General features: G+C 44.5%; 1 protein-coding gene across 5 annotated transcripts in view; it reads left to right on the top strand.

Annotated features, from left to right (window-relative positions):
• Positions 1 to 9,932: 9,932 nt before the first annotated feature.
• Positions 9,933 to 16,796, top strand: part of DHX30 (DExH-box helicase 30) — a 29,380-nt gene continuing 22,516 nt past the window's right edge. For 2 of the 5 annotated variants that reach the window (XM_077859076.1, XM_077859074.1), the window contains exons 1-3: positions 9,933 to 10,087; positions 11,991 to 12,085; positions 14,148 to 14,202. In XM_077859076.1, coding sequence (XP_077715202.1) covers positions 14,175 to 14,202 — 28 coding nt within the window. In that variant the 5' untranslated portion in view covers positions 9,933 to 10,087; positions 11,991 to 12,085; positions 14,148 to 14,174. Of the gene's footprint in view, positions 10,088 to 10,207; positions 10,598 to 11,990; positions 12,086 to 12,942; positions 13,050 to 14,147; positions 14,203 to 16,796 lie in introns of those variants that run through there. The other 3 variants (XM_077859073.1, XM_077859071.1, XM_077859075.1) reach the window with 3 other exon arrangements.

Raw genomic sequence — 16,796 nt, 5'->3', positions numbered from 1 at the left:
CTCCAGGATCGCGCCCTGGGCCAAAGGCAGGCGCCAAACCGCTGCGCCACCCAGGGATCCCCTGAACTCATCTCTTGACGCTGATTTTTTTTTTTTTTTTGGTTCTTTCTTTTGGCTAGGTTTTCTTGTATGTTTCGAAAGCTTGATTTATAAACTCATGAAACCGGATTTTTTTCCCAATACATGTATGCCCTTCCCAATGGTTTTGTGATAATCTCTACTCAATCATTCAGGAGCCTCAACCAGAAACTGGAGACTTGGTTTCCACTATAAAATGGACAGGAGATCCATGCACCAAGTGGGTTTAGATCTTCATTCAAAGTCCTGTCTACTTCCTAAGGATACAATTTGATATAAGCTACAGCTTCAGGCATGGATGGGTTGTGGATTTTTCCAGTCTCTGTTAAATTTAGGGAGCCCCACCTAAATTCTTAAATGCACACAATAAACTGGGGCCCAGTTATTCACATTACTAGAGGCACTTGTCTCCACCCACTCAATCATATTACCTTATAGGTTATAAACTTAAAACTGCCTCTAGTTCTGGATCCATAGCCCAGAAAGATTACAGCTCTGTTTCTAGTCAACATAAATGTTTATCTTGTTTTTGAATATAGATATGTAATTTTAATCTTTTATTAATTTTACCATGTGTTTGGAAGAAAGGGAGTGGTATAAAAGTGGCATCAAAGCTACTTTGACCAGGGCAGCCCCGGTGGCCTGGCGGTTTAGCGCCACATTCAGCCGGGTGCATGATCTGGAGACCCGGAATCAAGTCCCACATCAGATTCCCTGCATGGAGCCTGCTTCTCCCTCTCCCTCTGCCTGTGTCTCTGCCTCTCTCTCTCTCTGTGCCTCTCATGAATAAATAAAAAGAAAAAAAAAAGAAAAAACGCTACCTTGACCGAAGTCAGTTTCATTCACGTTTTTATTTGTTTTTATTTTTTAAAGATTTTATTATCTATTCATGAGAGGCACAGAGAGAGAGAGAGAGAGGCAGAGACACAACATAGGCAGAGGGAGAAACAGGCTCCATGCAGGGAGCCTGATGCGGGACTCATACGGGGACTCCAGGGCCATGCCCTGGGCCGAAGAGAGGTGCCAAACCACTGAGCCACCCAGGGATTCCCCCCATTCATGTTTTTAAAAAAGCCTCTATGTTGGCCCTTCACAGTACCATGGTTAACAGTGAGAGCTAAAAAGCAGCCTGGGGGATGCCTGGCTGGCTCAGTGGATGGAACATGCTACTCTTCATCTTGGCGTTGTGAATTTGAGTCCCACATTGGGCATGGAGTCTACTTGAAAAAAAAAATCTTAAAAAAAAAAAAAAAAAAGGAGTCTGGCAGCTATACATTCTCTTTCCAGTTTACCAATAAATATTTTCTAAGATTGTGAATAACTGATTTGTACAATTTGGCCAGTGATGTTAATTAACTAGAGCTTTTGTCAGAAATAACTGATTTATAGGTGTTTACTGTGTACTGAAAAATGTGATACTCCATTACCCAAATCCCCCTTTTTCTGCAGTTTGGGACCAAAAAATTAACCCAAGGCTTCAAAAGAAGTCCACATATAAATGAAATATATTCATGTTTCAATGTTGCAACAGTACCAAACTTAAAATACTGGTGCAAAGGACCAGGATAAGTTTTGAATTTACCTAAAGGAATTTATCTATATTTCAGTTATTATGTAAATGATATTAAGGATTTACTGGCCTCTCAAGGTATAAAATTAATTTTATGGTTGTGCTGAATAAAATCTTACAGAGATGCACTCTGGTATAATTACAAATGAAATGATAGGATTTGATTGAAAAAATCTGGGGCAGTGGACATTGGGTCATTGTGAGGAACTATGCAAGTGCAGGTCTGGAATTTTACCCAATTTACAAGCTAAACTGGTAGCTACCCTTTTACTATTTCATAGGTGCTGACAGAAGACACAAGATTCCTGAGTCAGACACAAAGGACTTCAACCTCAGCAAAAGCTGTAGCCAGAGCTTCATGTTGGTTTGTAACAGTTCCCAATGCCCCCCACATTTCCTGGCTGTGATGCAAAAGCGTTGACCATAGTTATCTGCTCACATAGTGTTTCATTATCAGAGGGTTACAATGAACTTGGGAGATTACATTTTTATAGCAAGTGAAGTTAGGTCTGCCCTTGTCCGAGGGGAGACAATATTCATCTCTCAAGGTTTCTTGCTGAAAACAGAACCCTGAGCAACAGCCTAGGTGAAGAGCAGGTAGGGCCTTGCATTCTCGATATAACCAACAAGAACTTGCAGGGACACTCAAGGTCCATGGCATGACATATGCTATCTCGTTACTTTTGTGTATATTTGAAATTATTATAGAATTATTATTTAATTATAATAGAAAGTAAATATAAGTTTTAAAAAGAAATGTACATCTGAGTTTAATATATTTGAAAACGCATGCATGGCTAGCTAGTACAGGTGTGCTAAAGGCTACCATTATAACCAGATTTCTTTCTCAGGAGCCCTGCACATCCAAATGCTTATTATCATAAAAGGAATACATACTTTTGGCCACTCAAACTCCAACAATGTAGAAGAGTATAAAGTGAAAACTAAGAGACTCTGATTTAGCTGCATAGTTAACAGTTCTAATATAGGGGCGCCTGGCTGGCTTGGTCAGTCAAGCATGTGACTCTCAATCTCCGGGTCATGAATTCAAGCCCCATATTGGGTTTAGAGCTTACTTAAAAAAACAAAAGCAAAACAAAACAAAACAAAACAAAAAAACAGTTCTGATATATTCTTCCAGAAATGTTCTATGCTTACATAGACATATATACAAACACATGGTCTTTATTTTTTTTTAATTTATTTATTTATGATAGTCACAGAGAGAGAGAGAGAGAGAGAGAGAGGCAGAGACACAGGCAGAGACACAGGCAGAGGGAGAAGCAGGCTCCATGCACCGGGAGCCCGATGTGGGATTTGATCCCAGGTCTCCAGGATCGCGCCCTGGGCCAAAGGCAGGCGCCAAACTGCTGCGCCACCCAAGGATCCCCACATGGTCTTTAAAAAAAAAAAAACACAACACAGTTGGGGGGGGTGCCTGGATGGCTCAGTCAGGCATCGGCTTTCAGCTCCTGGGATTCAGCCCTGGGTTGGGATCTCTATTCCATGGAGACAGTGCTTCTCCCTTTCCCTCTCCCTGTTGCTCCCCTGCTTGTGCGCTCTCTCCCTCTCATTCTCTGTCAAATAAATAAATAAAATCTTTAACAATAAACAAAAATTAAAAACACGGTTCATAAATATACAATAATAAAACATGTCTTTTTTTTAAACATGCCTCTTTTAACTCAACATTTCTTGGCTATTTTTCATTGTTTGCACACTAGATCTAACTCATTCTTTTAAATTGCTACGTGGGGGATGCCTGGGTGGCTTAGTGGTTGAGTGTCTGCCTTTGGCTTGGGGAGTGATCCTGGGGTCTAGGATTGCATCCTGCATCTGGCTCCTCTCGGGGAGCCTGCTTCTCTTTCTGCCTATGTCTCTGCCTCTCTCTCTGTCTCTCATGAATAGATAAATAAAATCCTAAATAAATAAATAAATAAATAAATAAATAAATAAATAAATTGCTGCCTAGGACTTCATTTAATTGATGTTATTATGGGGATCCCTGGGTGGCGCAGCGGTTTAGCGCCTGCCTTTGGCCCAGGGCGCGATCCTGGAGACCTGGGATCAAATCCCACATCAGGCTCCCGGTGCATGGAGCCTGCTTCTCCCTCTGCCTGTGTATCTGACTCTCTCTCTCTCTCTGTGACTATCATAAAAAATTTGATGTTATTACGGACTGATTTGTGACCCCTCCAAATTCATATGTCGAATCCCTAGACCCCAATGTGACTGTATTCAGATATGATCTGGAAGGGGGTAATTAAGGTTAAATGAGGTCATAAGAATTGGACTCTAATCTGATAGGACTAATGCCCTTAAAAAGGGAACAGATACCACAGACCTCTCTCCATATAAGCACAGAGGAAAGGCGATGTAAGGGCACAGCAAGAAGGCAACCATCTGTACGCCAGGAATAAAGGCCTCAGCAGAAAGCAACTCTGAAGACACCTTGATCTTGGACTTCTAGCTTCCAAAACTAGGAGAAAGTAAATTTCTGCTGTTTAAGCCTCCCAGACTGTGGTATTTTATTATGACAGTGGGAGGCTAATACAGATAGATTCTATTTAATTCAACCAACTTCTTAATAAGGGATAGTAGGTATTTTTTTAACTATTACAAATAATACAGCACTGAATTTTCTCACATATATGGAGGTATGGCTAGATAAATTCCTACAACTGAAAGGAGTCAAAGGGCATGAACATTTCAAATCTGATGCTGCTCAAACCACCCTCTAAATAAGTACTACCAATTTACAGTTCCTGCAATAGGGTATGAGTGCTTGTCTCCCAGGTGGGAGTGTCCATTCAGCATTTACCCAGCACCTGCTTCTGAACAGTTCCAGACACTGTGCAAGGTGTTAAGGAGACAGTGGTGACAAAGAATTAAGTCCCTGCCCTCAAGACCTTTATTCTAGGGGAGAAACAAGTGATAAGTAAGGCTAACACAAATAAATACACTATATGGCCTGGGAAGCTATCTCTGAGATAACATCTGAGCAAAGACCCAGATGAAGAGAGAAAACAAATCTTACAAATGCTTGAAGGAAGAATGGTAACTGGGTTTCATAGTTTTATCTGACTTTTAAAAATAAGCAAAGTTGCAGGGTACCTGGGGGGGCTTGGTCAGTTGGGCATCTGACTGTTGATTTTGGCTCAGGATCATGAGATCAAGTCCTGTGTCGGGCTCCATGCTCAGCCCATAGTCTGCTTGAGATTCTCTTTCTCCCTCTCCCTTTGTCCCTCCTCCTGCTTGTGGTCTCTCTCCCTCTCAAACAAACAAATATATATATATATATATAAAACAAAGTTGCAATTCTACTCTTAGGTTTGTACCCAAAAGAAATATGGGGCACCTGGGTGACTCAGTGGTTGAGCATCTGCCCTTGGCTCAGGTCCTGATCCCCGGGGTCCTGCGATTGAGTCCCACATCGGGCTCCCCTCCGGGAGCCTGCTTCTCCCTCTGTCTATGTTTCTGCCTGTGGTGTGTCTCTCATGAATAAATAAATAAAATCTTTTTTAAAAAAAGGGGGTATTCAAACAAAAACATGTACACCAATGTTCACAGTAGTGCTATTCCCAATAGCGAAAAGGTGGAAACAATCCAAATGCCCAGCAGCATAAGACTGGACAAACAAAATGGAATATTATTTAACCATAAAAAGAAATGAAGTACTGGGGGCCTGGCCTGGTGGGCTCAGTTGGTGCAGTGTGCAATTTTTGATTTCGGAGTTGTGAGTTCAAACCCCATGCTGGATGTAGAGATTACTTTAAAAAATTTTTAAAAAGGGACGCCTGGGTAAATCAGCAGTTGAGTATCTTCCTTCGGCCCAGGGCATGATCTTAGAGTCCCAGGATCGAGTCTCACGTCAGGCTCCCTGCATGAAGCCTGCTTCTCTCTCTGCCTATGTTTCTGCCTCTCTCTGTCTCTCATGAATAAATAAATAAAATTTTTAAAAGGTTAAAAAAAAGAAAAAGAGGGACAGTTGAGTGGCTCAGTGATTGAGCATCTGCCTTTGGCTCAGGGCATGATCCTGGGGTCCTGGGACTGAGTCCCACATCGGGTTCCCTGCAGGGAGCCTGTTTCTCCCTCTGCCTATGTCTCTGCCTCTCTCTCTATGTCTCTCATGAATAAATAAATTTAAAAAAAAGAAAAGAAAAAGAAAAAAAGTACTGACATATGCCACAAAATAGATAAATCTTTTTTTTTTAAATATTTTATTTACTTATTCATGAGAGACACAGAGAGAGAGACAGAGACAGAGACACAGGCAGAGGGAGAAGCAGGCTCCATGGAGGGAGCATGATGTGGGACTCGATCCCGGGACTCCAGGATCATGCCCTGGGCTGAAGGCAGGACCTAAACCGCTGAACCACCCAGGGATCCCCAAAATAGAAAAATCTTGAAAACATTATGCTAGCTGAAAAAAAGCCAGATATAAATGGCCATATGTTATATGATTTCATTTATATGAAATATCTGGAAAAAGAAAAACCATGGAAACAGAAAGCAGATTAGTGGTTGCCAGGAGCTTTTGTTGGGGAGGCCGGGGGAAGGAGGATGGGTAGTGACTGCTTAATGGGTACATATGGGACTTCCTTTTGGGGTAATGAAAATGTTCTGGAACTAGATAATAGTGATGGTTGCATAACATGTACATGTACCAAAGATCACTGAAATGTATAAAGTGGTTAAAATGTCGTATTTTATGTTATGTGTATTTTGCCACAATAAAAGATAATACGTTAAAAAAAACAAGGTTGAACTTTCTCAAACCAATGGCCATATGCAATGCATTTTTTGCTCACTTCCCATTCATGCCCCATACCCATTTTCTATTGCATTATGGATGTTAAAAAATTAATCATATTATTAAGTAAATTAATTCCCCACCTTAATAAAAACCGGAGCTCATGGAATTTTCCTATTTCCATGAGATCGGAATAATAAGCATCAGTTCACTGTAAGTGGAATTCTTTTTTTTTTGTAAGTGGAATTCTGTCTAGAGTTCTAAACTTTCAGAATTGAAATGGCCAGAAAAGTCATCTGGTTTGACTTTGTTCTGAATTAAGGATCTTCTAACTCTACAGTATATTTTGCCAAGTGGTCTGCTTTGACCTAACACAGAAAGGGAGTTTTTAGACTTTTTTTGAAAATCTACTTTGAAGTACCACAAAATCACCTTAGTCTGGGGTGGTAAACATAAGGGGGGAAAATGCCACTCAAACTAGCCAATTGAAGAGGGTTTACAAATGAGACTATTGACAGAGAGTGTGGGCAGGTTTAAAGGAATCCAAGAAATACTGTGGGGTTAGCAACACAGAATCTCCTGCAGGCACATAGAAATGGTAGCTTAGAGGTTTAAGAGAGGTCCTCCATCCCACTTCTTATGGCTGTAGATCCCATGACAAAAATTATGTTCTTCTTCGGACACCTGGGTGGCAGTAGTTGAGCATTTGCCTTTGGCCCAGGACGTGATCCTAGAGTTCCAGGATTGAGTCCCACATCAGGCTCCCTGCATGGAGCCTGCTTCTCCCTCTGCCTGTGTCTCTGCCTCTCTGTGTCTCTCATGAATGAATAAATAAAATCTTAAAAAAAATTATGTTCTTCTTCCATCCTATTTTCTGTGGCTGGATGGCTTTGGTAACAAGCTCTACTTCAATATATAAAATAAAATTGGTTCTACCAACATTTCAACCTTAAGAAACGGAAGAAAAGTAACCTAAGTAGCATGAATCCACAGGACAAGAATCTGATGGAGGTAAGCCATATCCAAACACTCCTTGGAGCACTTACATGGCATTGGGACCCAAATTTGACTCCAAGAGGCTGGCAACCTAGTTAGGGAAGACACATCAAAATATGCCCTGAATGCTACCACATGGGGGAGAATAAACTGCTATAGAAGCTCAAAGTAGGACCTTAAATAGTCTGAAGAAGTAGAGGAGTTTCTAGATAGAGATGTTAGCAGAGAAAGAAGTCTAGGGATTGGATCCAGGAAAATAAGGTAGTGATAAGAAAATGAACAGGAAGTAAGAGGGGAAATATATGGGAGAGGGAAAAGATACTCACTGTAACTCATCTTATTACAAACTGGATCACTTTACCAACTTCACCAGATAGAACCATTCATTAACAATAGTTCAAGGATCAAGAAAAAGGAAAGGTCCCTCAGAAAGAAAACTAAACACAGAAAATCTATAGCAAGGAAAAGCACTTAGAAGGCTCCACTTGTGCCTCTCTTGCATTGCTTCCCCTAGGTTTTAAGACTTGTTTACATGCTCTTCCCATTCTATCAGGACATCTTTTGCAGGAGGGACCACATGTTCATCACTTAACATTACCAACAGCATTTCATTTAAAAGAAAAAAAAAAAAAGGTCTTTTTATTTATTTGAGAGAGTGAGAGCCCAAGTGGAAGGAGGAGCAGAGGGAGAGGGAGAAGCAGACTCCCAGCTGAGCTGTGGGAGCCCCACAGGAGAGGCTCAATCCCAGGACTCTGGGATCATGAACCTGGGGCCAAAGGCAGGCACTTACCCGACTGAGCCACCCAGGCATCCCCCCACCCAGCAGCGTTTGAAACATAATCCGTATGAAGCAGAATCCATCATCTTCTCCAACCGTTCTGTCCCTTAATAATGGTTAACAGTGCACAATCCTTCCAGTCCCCAGCACATCCTGTCACCTGCAGGATCAGCCTGGCACTCTACAATCACCCTGTCATAACCTTTTCCACTCCTGAGCACAGTTGAATCCCTCAGTACCTCTCATTTCATTTGTACCTTAGCTTCTCTTTTTCCAGCCAATTTTACCCTCACACTTTTAGAATAACCTTCCTAAAATCCGCTAGTTATTTTACTTTCCTACTTAGGAGTGCAACAATAATGTCTTACAAAGAGTAACCGCGTACAAATAAAGTCAACATCCCTCAGCATAGCATTCCCAGCTATACTTTTTTTGTTCCATGGCCTCTAAAGCCCGTACACATATCCAATCCTCTGGTCACACTGAGCTACTGCATACTCTTAGAATTTGTCTTTTGTTCCACTGGCTGTCTTTCTTCTGTGGTTCCTTCTCCTCGATTTTGCCATCGAGTAACTATATTCCTTTCTCTCAACCCTCTAACGCTATATACTTCCTCTCCAGCATTTATCACTTTCTTCTTGCCTCACACCATATTTTTATATTGTCTACCAGGCCCTAAACTCCTTGAGGGCAGGCTATTGTAGCCTCAAAACCTGCTTATAACAATTGCTATACGGCTCAACTCAAGATACCTGTTCAGGGATCATTCCCCACACACCATATAGGATGGCACCATGCCCTGCTCAGAAAAGGTAGTAATTCTTTGAACGAGTGGATGATGCTTCACACTCACCTCCCCCACCCTGCTGTCCAATGTAAAGAAAGAAAAAAAGAAAAAAAGAAAAAAACTACTTGTAGCATTTAATTGCTTGGACAAAAAAACGGGTTATGGCACTAATTCTTCATATATCCCGAAAGGTCACATCTTAAAAGCATATTCTGGGTCATTCCAGCCGTAACGTCTTGACCGAGCCTCAGAGCAGCCCCAACTGAGTTCGCTCTTTCTGAAGTTGGCATCCACTGAACTCCCACGGGAGCCCCGTCTAGAGGACCGCGGTATGTACGTGACAGGAACCGGAGCCCAAGGGGCGGGGGCGAGACCTGCAGACCCGCCCAGCGGCGCCCGGACCAGCCAGTGCCACCTTGTCCTTTCCCCAGCGGTGTACGGTTTACAGCGTGCCCTCGCGCTGGTCTCCTCCTAACACTGTCCTGAGGCAGAAATTCTCACCTCCCTAAAGAAACAGAAGATCGGAGGGGAGACGGAGAGGAGAGGCGTGGCAACGGGCTGTGGCGGGGAAGGCGGGTGGAGGTCCGGAGCCCGAGCAGGATTTCGTTCCAGGCTCAGCCCTGCCCGAGGCAGCTGTGGGGCCGCGGGGCGGGGGCGCAGCGGACGCACGCGAGGGCCCTCCCGCTCTCACACTGCCGGATGCTGAGGCGCTGCGAGGGGGGCGCCGTGTGGGGCCCGGCCGCCCAGACCAGCTCCCTCAGCGGCCCCACAGCAGCCCGCGCGCCCACCCCCTCGGCGGCTCCGCCGGAAGTCCCGCCTGCGCCCGCCGCGGCCGCCCCCCATTGGGCTCGGCGCCGGGGTCTCGCCGCGGGTTGGCCGCCCGGAGGCGTGAGCCCTGGGGGGCCACTGCGAGCCCCGAGTGGGGGGACCCGCTGGAGACCCGCTGAGACGCGGGGTGGCCGCGGGAGGCGGGGCGGGGAGTGCCGGGGCGGCCGGCGGGACTTCCGCCACGGGACCCGGAAGGGGCCGCGCCGCCGCTGGTGGGAGTTGTAGTCCGGCCGTGGTTGGGGGGGCCCGCGGCTCATGCGCGGTGCACCGAGGCTTGTTTCACATCTGTAACAACAGGTGAATTGGGCTTTTTATTCTCCCCTTTCGTGTCCCCTTGAGGAGCTTGCCGCGGCCGGGGGTGGTCGGCGCGAGGAGAGGCCCGGGTCCGACCGCCGGCTTGGCGGAGAGTGGGGCGGAGAAGCGGGCGGGCCCGAGGAGCAGGCCGGGCATCCTAGGCCTGCCCGCGAAGCCGGCCGGGCCGAGCCGTGGGCAGCCAGGCCTCGGCCTGCCGTTGCCATGGAGCCTGGGCGGGGGCGGGGGCCAGGCCGGTCCGCTGGGGCGGGCCTGGTAGCTAGGGGCTCCGCGGGGACCGCGGGAGAGGCCGCTTCATTGGCGCAACGACGCCTCCGCCTCCGGGGATGCTCGGTTCCCCGAGGCAGGGCCTGGAGGAAGCTCCTGGAGTGCCCCGGGACCTTTGTCTGTCCCCCGTGCCGCCTGGACCGTTCGTCCAAAGGGAGGCCTGGTGCATTCTGGCTCCTTTGGTTTGCCCCGTTTTGCACCGACCTTGTCACTGAGGGAGGCCAAGGGGTGAGGTGTTCTTTGTTTGCTGGTGGTGACTTGCCCCATTTCGCAGGGGAAGACCTAATGCATGTTGGGTCCTTTGTTTGCAGTGAACTGGAGTCCCAGGGGTCCTCAGAACCCCCAAGCCTGGAGTATGGCGTCAGGATGCTGTCTAGCTACTCCTTGTGTAGCAACGTTGGTCACCTTAATTGTGATGTTGTAAGGCAGAGATTGTCCCACTTTGCAACCCCAATCCACAGGGTCTTGCCATAGACTGTAGCAGGTGGACTGCAGATGGCCAGGTGCAGACTCTCAAAACTGTTTTTGGTTGCAACTTACTGGCCAGAGGGAAAGGAGACATTGTCTGATGGTTTCCCTTGCAGTTCTTTAAAGGCTGTAAAGCCACTGTCATTGTGGGTCTTGACTATATCTTACTATTTACACTTAAATCTTGGAATGTTGGAGTTTCCAGGAGGGAGTTCTCTTTTTCCTGATAGAGTTTATGATAATGCCCTTTATTTGTAGAGCTGTTTAAGATGCAAGAAATACATCCTTTGCTGAATTTTAAAAAAAAAAAAAAACTATGTAGGTTGTCCTTTTAGCTCCAAAGAATATTATTCTCCAAATGTTTTAACTTCTGTAGCCATGGTCCAAAGTTTATCAATTGGACCCTTCTTGCCACTTTCAACCTTTATGTCACTATAAAATATTATTTCCAGGAATGAACCATGGGACATCTAGGCAACAGGACAGTACCATAGAAATAAGAAAAATAGTGTAGTGTAAGCATGGAAAGCTTTGGAGTCCAGTACTTAACTGTAGATTTCCATTCTGCCCTGAGGCAGCTATGGGATCTTGGGCAACTTACATAACTTTCTTTGGGAAAATCTGCCTCAATTTCCTTCTCTGGGAAAGATAATTTCTACCTAACTGGGAAGTTGCAAAGATTAACTGCTCTAAAGTCTGTGGAAGTACTTTGTGAACTCTGAAAATGGTATTCAGTAATCATTATTTTCCTAACCTGGAAGAGGTTTTTTTTTTTTTTTTTTTTAATCTATCTTAGGTAGGGTCATATTAGAGTCGTTATGGGATTAGAATTCAGAACTGGAAGCAGGTTTTGCTCTGGGCTTGGAGAAAATGCTTTCAGGACTACAAGCCCCTTTTCACCATGACACCTCTTTCTTGATATCTTACAGGTGCTGATGTAGGGCAGCTCACAATTTGATGGGTTGTGAGTCTGTCTGTCATGGCAGGTCCTGAAGTGAGGCCAGTGTGTCCAGTGTGGGTTTCATGCCATTAACAAAACTTGTCCTTGTTGTTAGAGTCAGTAAATGGATTTCAGTGGTCTGCAGCAACTTTATTTTTCGTATGAGGTTCATCACTATGGTGACCGATAGTGACCCAGTCTTGTATTTTCTAGGAGGAGGCCCAGCCTCGTGATGAGGAATTGCAAGGAGAGAATTCAGCTTCAGTTCAAAAGCCTACAAAATCTGAGACTGTCACTGCTCGTGTAAGGTAAGTTGACTTAGCCATGCACACAAAGCAGTGGCAGATCTCACATACAGCCACACTGTAAAGCAAAGGCACATATTAAATCCATTTGTGACTGTCTTAGAAGAAGGCTATCATTTTTAATTAGCCATTATGGAATTTCTCTGTCCTTGAATCATCCCATAGTGACTCTACCTGGAGTTAAGTGGTGTTTCATTATGCAAGAACTCTTGACATAATATTATTTTACTTATCTTTGAATTATTTGAGAGAAACTCTGAATCATAAAAGTTTCCAACATAATTATATTTCAAGGAACGCACATTTTTTTTCAGTTTCTGAAATGTTCTGGAACTCAGTAAGATATCTTTAAAACATCCTATCTTGAATAACATACAGATTTTTTTAGATTGATATAGGAAAAGATAGTGTCATGTGGCTTTGGGGTCCAGGACTTTATTTTTTTTAATAAAGATTTTATTTATTTATTCATGAGAGACAACACAAAGAGAGGCAGAGACATAGGGAGAGGGAGAAGCAGACTCCCCATAGGGAGCCTGATGTGGGACTTGATCCCAGGACCCCGGAATCACGATCTGAGCCAAAGGCAGGTGCTCAACCACTGAGCCATCCAGGTGCCCCTGGCCAGGGACTTTTTAAAAGCAGAACTAACAGTCTGTTTATAAGCAAATTAATTTACTCTTTCTTAGCAAGAAAATGTTGTGACTCAATAATTGCTTAGATGTTTTAGATTTTATAATCAGATTTTCTTTAAAATTAGGATCTCAAATTATACCCTTTTTCTTCTAATTTGGATAGAAGGAGTCTATAGAATGTAACTTCTTAAAGTGAATTGTGTCGTTGTTGATATTGTATTGAAGTTTTCTCTCTGAGCTACCATATCCTATCGGCTGAAATTTCCGGCATCCCTGGGGGAGAGGAGGCCATCAGGGCAGACCTGCTATGGACCTGAAAGATTCGGCCCCAGGTCAGCCCTCCACCCCCATCTCCCCGTGATTTGAGAATGAGATGGGAAAGCAGTCAGAAGCAGGAGTGTAGGCCCTATTAGACTCCTTGTAATGTTGGACATTATGTTGGTTTGCTAAAACATTGTGTAGATGTTTTTAAACTGAGGCCACGTAAGTTTACTGCACCAACCCAGGAGTACTACATTATTAAAAACATCTATAAGTGAGTTTGAGTGTTTTTGAAACAAAAATCATTAAACCAGAGGTGTTACTTCTCTCTCTCTCTCTCTCTCTCTCTCTGTATGTTTTAAGGCTCTAAGTATACTCCTCAGTTAAATGAATAAAATGTACCAAAATTTTTGCCGAACAGTTGAATTTTTTTTTTAAAGATTTATTTATTTATTCATGAGAGACACAGACTGAGAGAGAGGCAGAGACATAGGCAGAGGGAGAAGCAGGCTCTTCACAGGGATCCCGATGTGGAACTCGATTTCGGATCCCGGGATCACGACCTGAGCTGAAGGCAGGCACCCAACTGCTGAGCCACCCAGGCGTCCCACCAACAGTTGAATTTTAACTTAATATTTGTTGTATAATAGACTCTGCCACGAAAGGCTTTTTACTTTGAATCACAGTCCACTTACTTTTTGATACTGCCATCAGGTCCCATCCCTAGGGTCTTGACTGGGTTTTGTGAAAGTTCAGTAAACTACTTTGTCCATAAGGCAGTCAGTCCCATTCGCTGGTGCCAGATGAGAAAAGGGGTCCATATAGAATTTCCTTTCTTCCCAGAAGTCCCAGGAAAACTGCAAAGTGCTGTGATGAGGTGGAAATACGTCTCTCAGGATGAAATGCATCTCGTTCTGTTTAGCAGGGTTTAGGGAGTTTAGGACAGAGAAAAGAAGAAAGCTCTCAGTGATAAAGAAACAGAGCCATGTAATTACTCTAGAGTGGAGATGGCCCTTCCATCCTTAAGGCTAGGAGCAGCAGTTGGTGCTCAGTAGTGAAGAGTTTCATTTGTCTCACCTTCTGGACCATGCTTTTTGTGTATTTGAAATCTTCTCTGTGGGGTCCCGGACTGAGAATTGTAACCATTGCCTCTTGGCCCTCCTTCTTAGGTTTCCAGCTTTCCCTCCTGGCCAGAAATGTTCAGCCTGGACTCATTCAGAAAAGGTAAGAACATAGCTGTGCCTGCGACCTCATGCCCTCCTTCCCTGGGACGGGCAGCTGTGAAGGCTGCAGGGACTCCTTACCAGTGTGTAGGACCCCTTAGACCCCTTCTTTGGATGACTCACCAAAGTCCTTTCTCTGCCTTCCCCTCACACAGTGCTTATGACCCCATGGCTGAGTACCTGGCCGCATCCCTGTGTTCCTTTGCTGTTCCTCTCCCTGAATATCCTCTCACATGTACTCACTGCTCATTGGAAGCCCATCTATTTTTCTAAGCCAGTGTTTTATCCCATTTTCTCCATGAACCATTCTTGATTCTGTCAACCAAATTCAGTCCCTCCTCTCTCTGATTTTCCTCAGGACCATATCTGTATTTTCTTGTGCTTAGTTTATTCGGATCTAATCTCCACATCCCTAGATTAGAAGCTCCCTGCAGCCAGAGCCTGTTGTGTCCCTTTATCATTTATGGCACCTGGCATAGCATTTTGCACAGGGCAGGCCTCAGCAAATGATGGTGAGTGTGGATTGGGTCATTGTTATATTAGTGGTCATAGAAACCGTGGCAGGTTTTGGAATCACGCTCTCTAGCAAATAGGGTCAGAGGGTTGTATAAGCAGTGATAGAATGGAGCAATGGCTGGCCTGCAGGGTAGTGTTTATTCATGCTTATAGGAAGTGCTGTAGCTGGGGAAGCCTTCAGGGACCACATCTCAGAGAGCCTTGTGTATGTATCTTAGGAGCATGACTTGCCTCCTTTTAGGGAACAGTGAGTAAAAGGCCTGTTACCTCTGTTGATGCAGACCGGGAAGTTCCTGTCTGAGCGTTTTACAAATCAACCATAATAGACCTTCTATAACTACTGATTAAAAAGGCTCTCCCCTGGAGGCCCTGGGTGGCTCAGTCAGTTGAGCATGCTACTCTTGATCCAAGGAACTTGAGTTTGAACCCCACATGGCACTCCACGCTGGGTGTGGAGCCTACTGAAAAAAAAGAAAAGAAAGGGTCCTTCCCGTTGTGTCTCCTCTCCCACTTATGTTCCTAGAGGCCTGGAAAACCTTAGCTGAGTGGTGTCCTGTTGGGTGAAATCAGAAGGAGGCCTGGAAGTCCCAGGGCTCAGCAGCCTCTTTCTGCCTTCTTGTTTGTTTTTAGCCACTCTGTTATTATATTGCACAAAATTAATCTCTGTCATCCTAGTTTCTTTGGTTAAGTGTCTGAAAAGGGAAACACTGGGTTTGAGATTAGTGTGGACAGCACATTTTGATTTTGAGCTGAAAATGAAGTACACTTAATTGCTTTGTGTTTACTTATTAATCAGTGGGCTTTGTTGTCCACCCACTTGTGAAAGTTGGATGAAAATAGGTTCTCTCCTGGTGGGAGTGTCTGAGTGAACAGCATTGGTTTTGTAAAGAGGTGGAGAGCTCAGTAAAATCATAATCCTCCTTTTTCTCTGTGCTGTTTCACTCCCACATGATGAGGAGATGGTACCAGGTGAGAGAATTGTGGCAAAATTCCTTTAGAGCATTTTCTTTCTAGGCTGAGTTTTCTTTCTAGGCTGGAGATTGATTTGTTTGAGAGGCTTTTTGTCTGGGATGACGTTGTTAGATTCAATTTCATGGGAGCCAACATAGCCTCACTGTGCAAAAATTCTGGAGCCAGATGCCTGGTTCATGTCACACTTCTGCACCCTGGCTGGCCAAAGCTGGAGGCAGATGATTGGGCCGCTGTGCCTTCGTTTCCTCGTGATGTAAGTGGGCCAGATCTTAGTACCTGCCTCACAGGGTTGTTGTAAGGATCAGAGGAGTTAATGCATGTAAAGAGCTTAGAACAGGGCCTGACACCTGGTAAATTCACAATCCGTGGTATTAAGTAGCTTCGGGACATAATTATCACACATAGTCTGATTTGGGGCCTTGCTTTCCATACAGGTAAGTGTTACATTCTTACCAACAACCATTTTATGCTTGAAAGTCTCAGGGAAAACCATTAATCAGAAAGAGTTTACTGTCTTGAATATTTTCCTTGAGGCAAACCTACATTTTCTTTTCTGACTCTAAGGCCGAATGTCCTTTCCTGCCTTCTGAATGCTAGTATCACTTGTGGTTTGCACCATGACCTTGGCAATTGGTCATGTTTGGCCTTGTGACATTTTTATTGTTGTATAGGATTGTTCTTTATTTCTTACCTAGTTTTTATGTTTTTCTGCTCCTCATGGTGAGATTATGAGCTCCCTAAGGTGTCATGAATCTTGAAGGGAAATGTCACATGGTGTAAAGCTTGAGTCAGACTGACTGGGGTTCAAATCTGGTCCCCACTAACACTAGCAAGGTGTTAACTTACCTGATCCTGTTTTCCAGCCCTTATCTTCAGAGGTATAATGAAGATTAGAGATAATATAGGAAAAGCCCTTGGCTGTGGTCTGTCTCCAGCCCTTAGTCTTGAGTTGGCAGGCCCTTGATAAATGTGAGTAGATTGATCTATTTGGGATGCAGACTTGTAGCCAGTGTTTTGCCAGAGAGTGACAGCCTGGCCTCAGCATGCGGTGTGCTGTGTGCTATGTGGCTGCATGATTGAGCACCTATATAGGAGACACTAGTGTGG

Source organism: Canis aureus, chromosome 19, assembly GCF_053574225.1.
Source record: "Canis aureus isolate CA01 chromosome 19, VMU_Caureus_v.1.0, whole genome shotgun sequence".
NCBI classification, from domain to species: Eukaryota; Metazoa; Chordata; class Mammalia; order Carnivora; family Canidae; genus Canis; species Canis aureus.
This window is presented reverse-complemented; position numbering and strand designations above follow the sequence as displayed.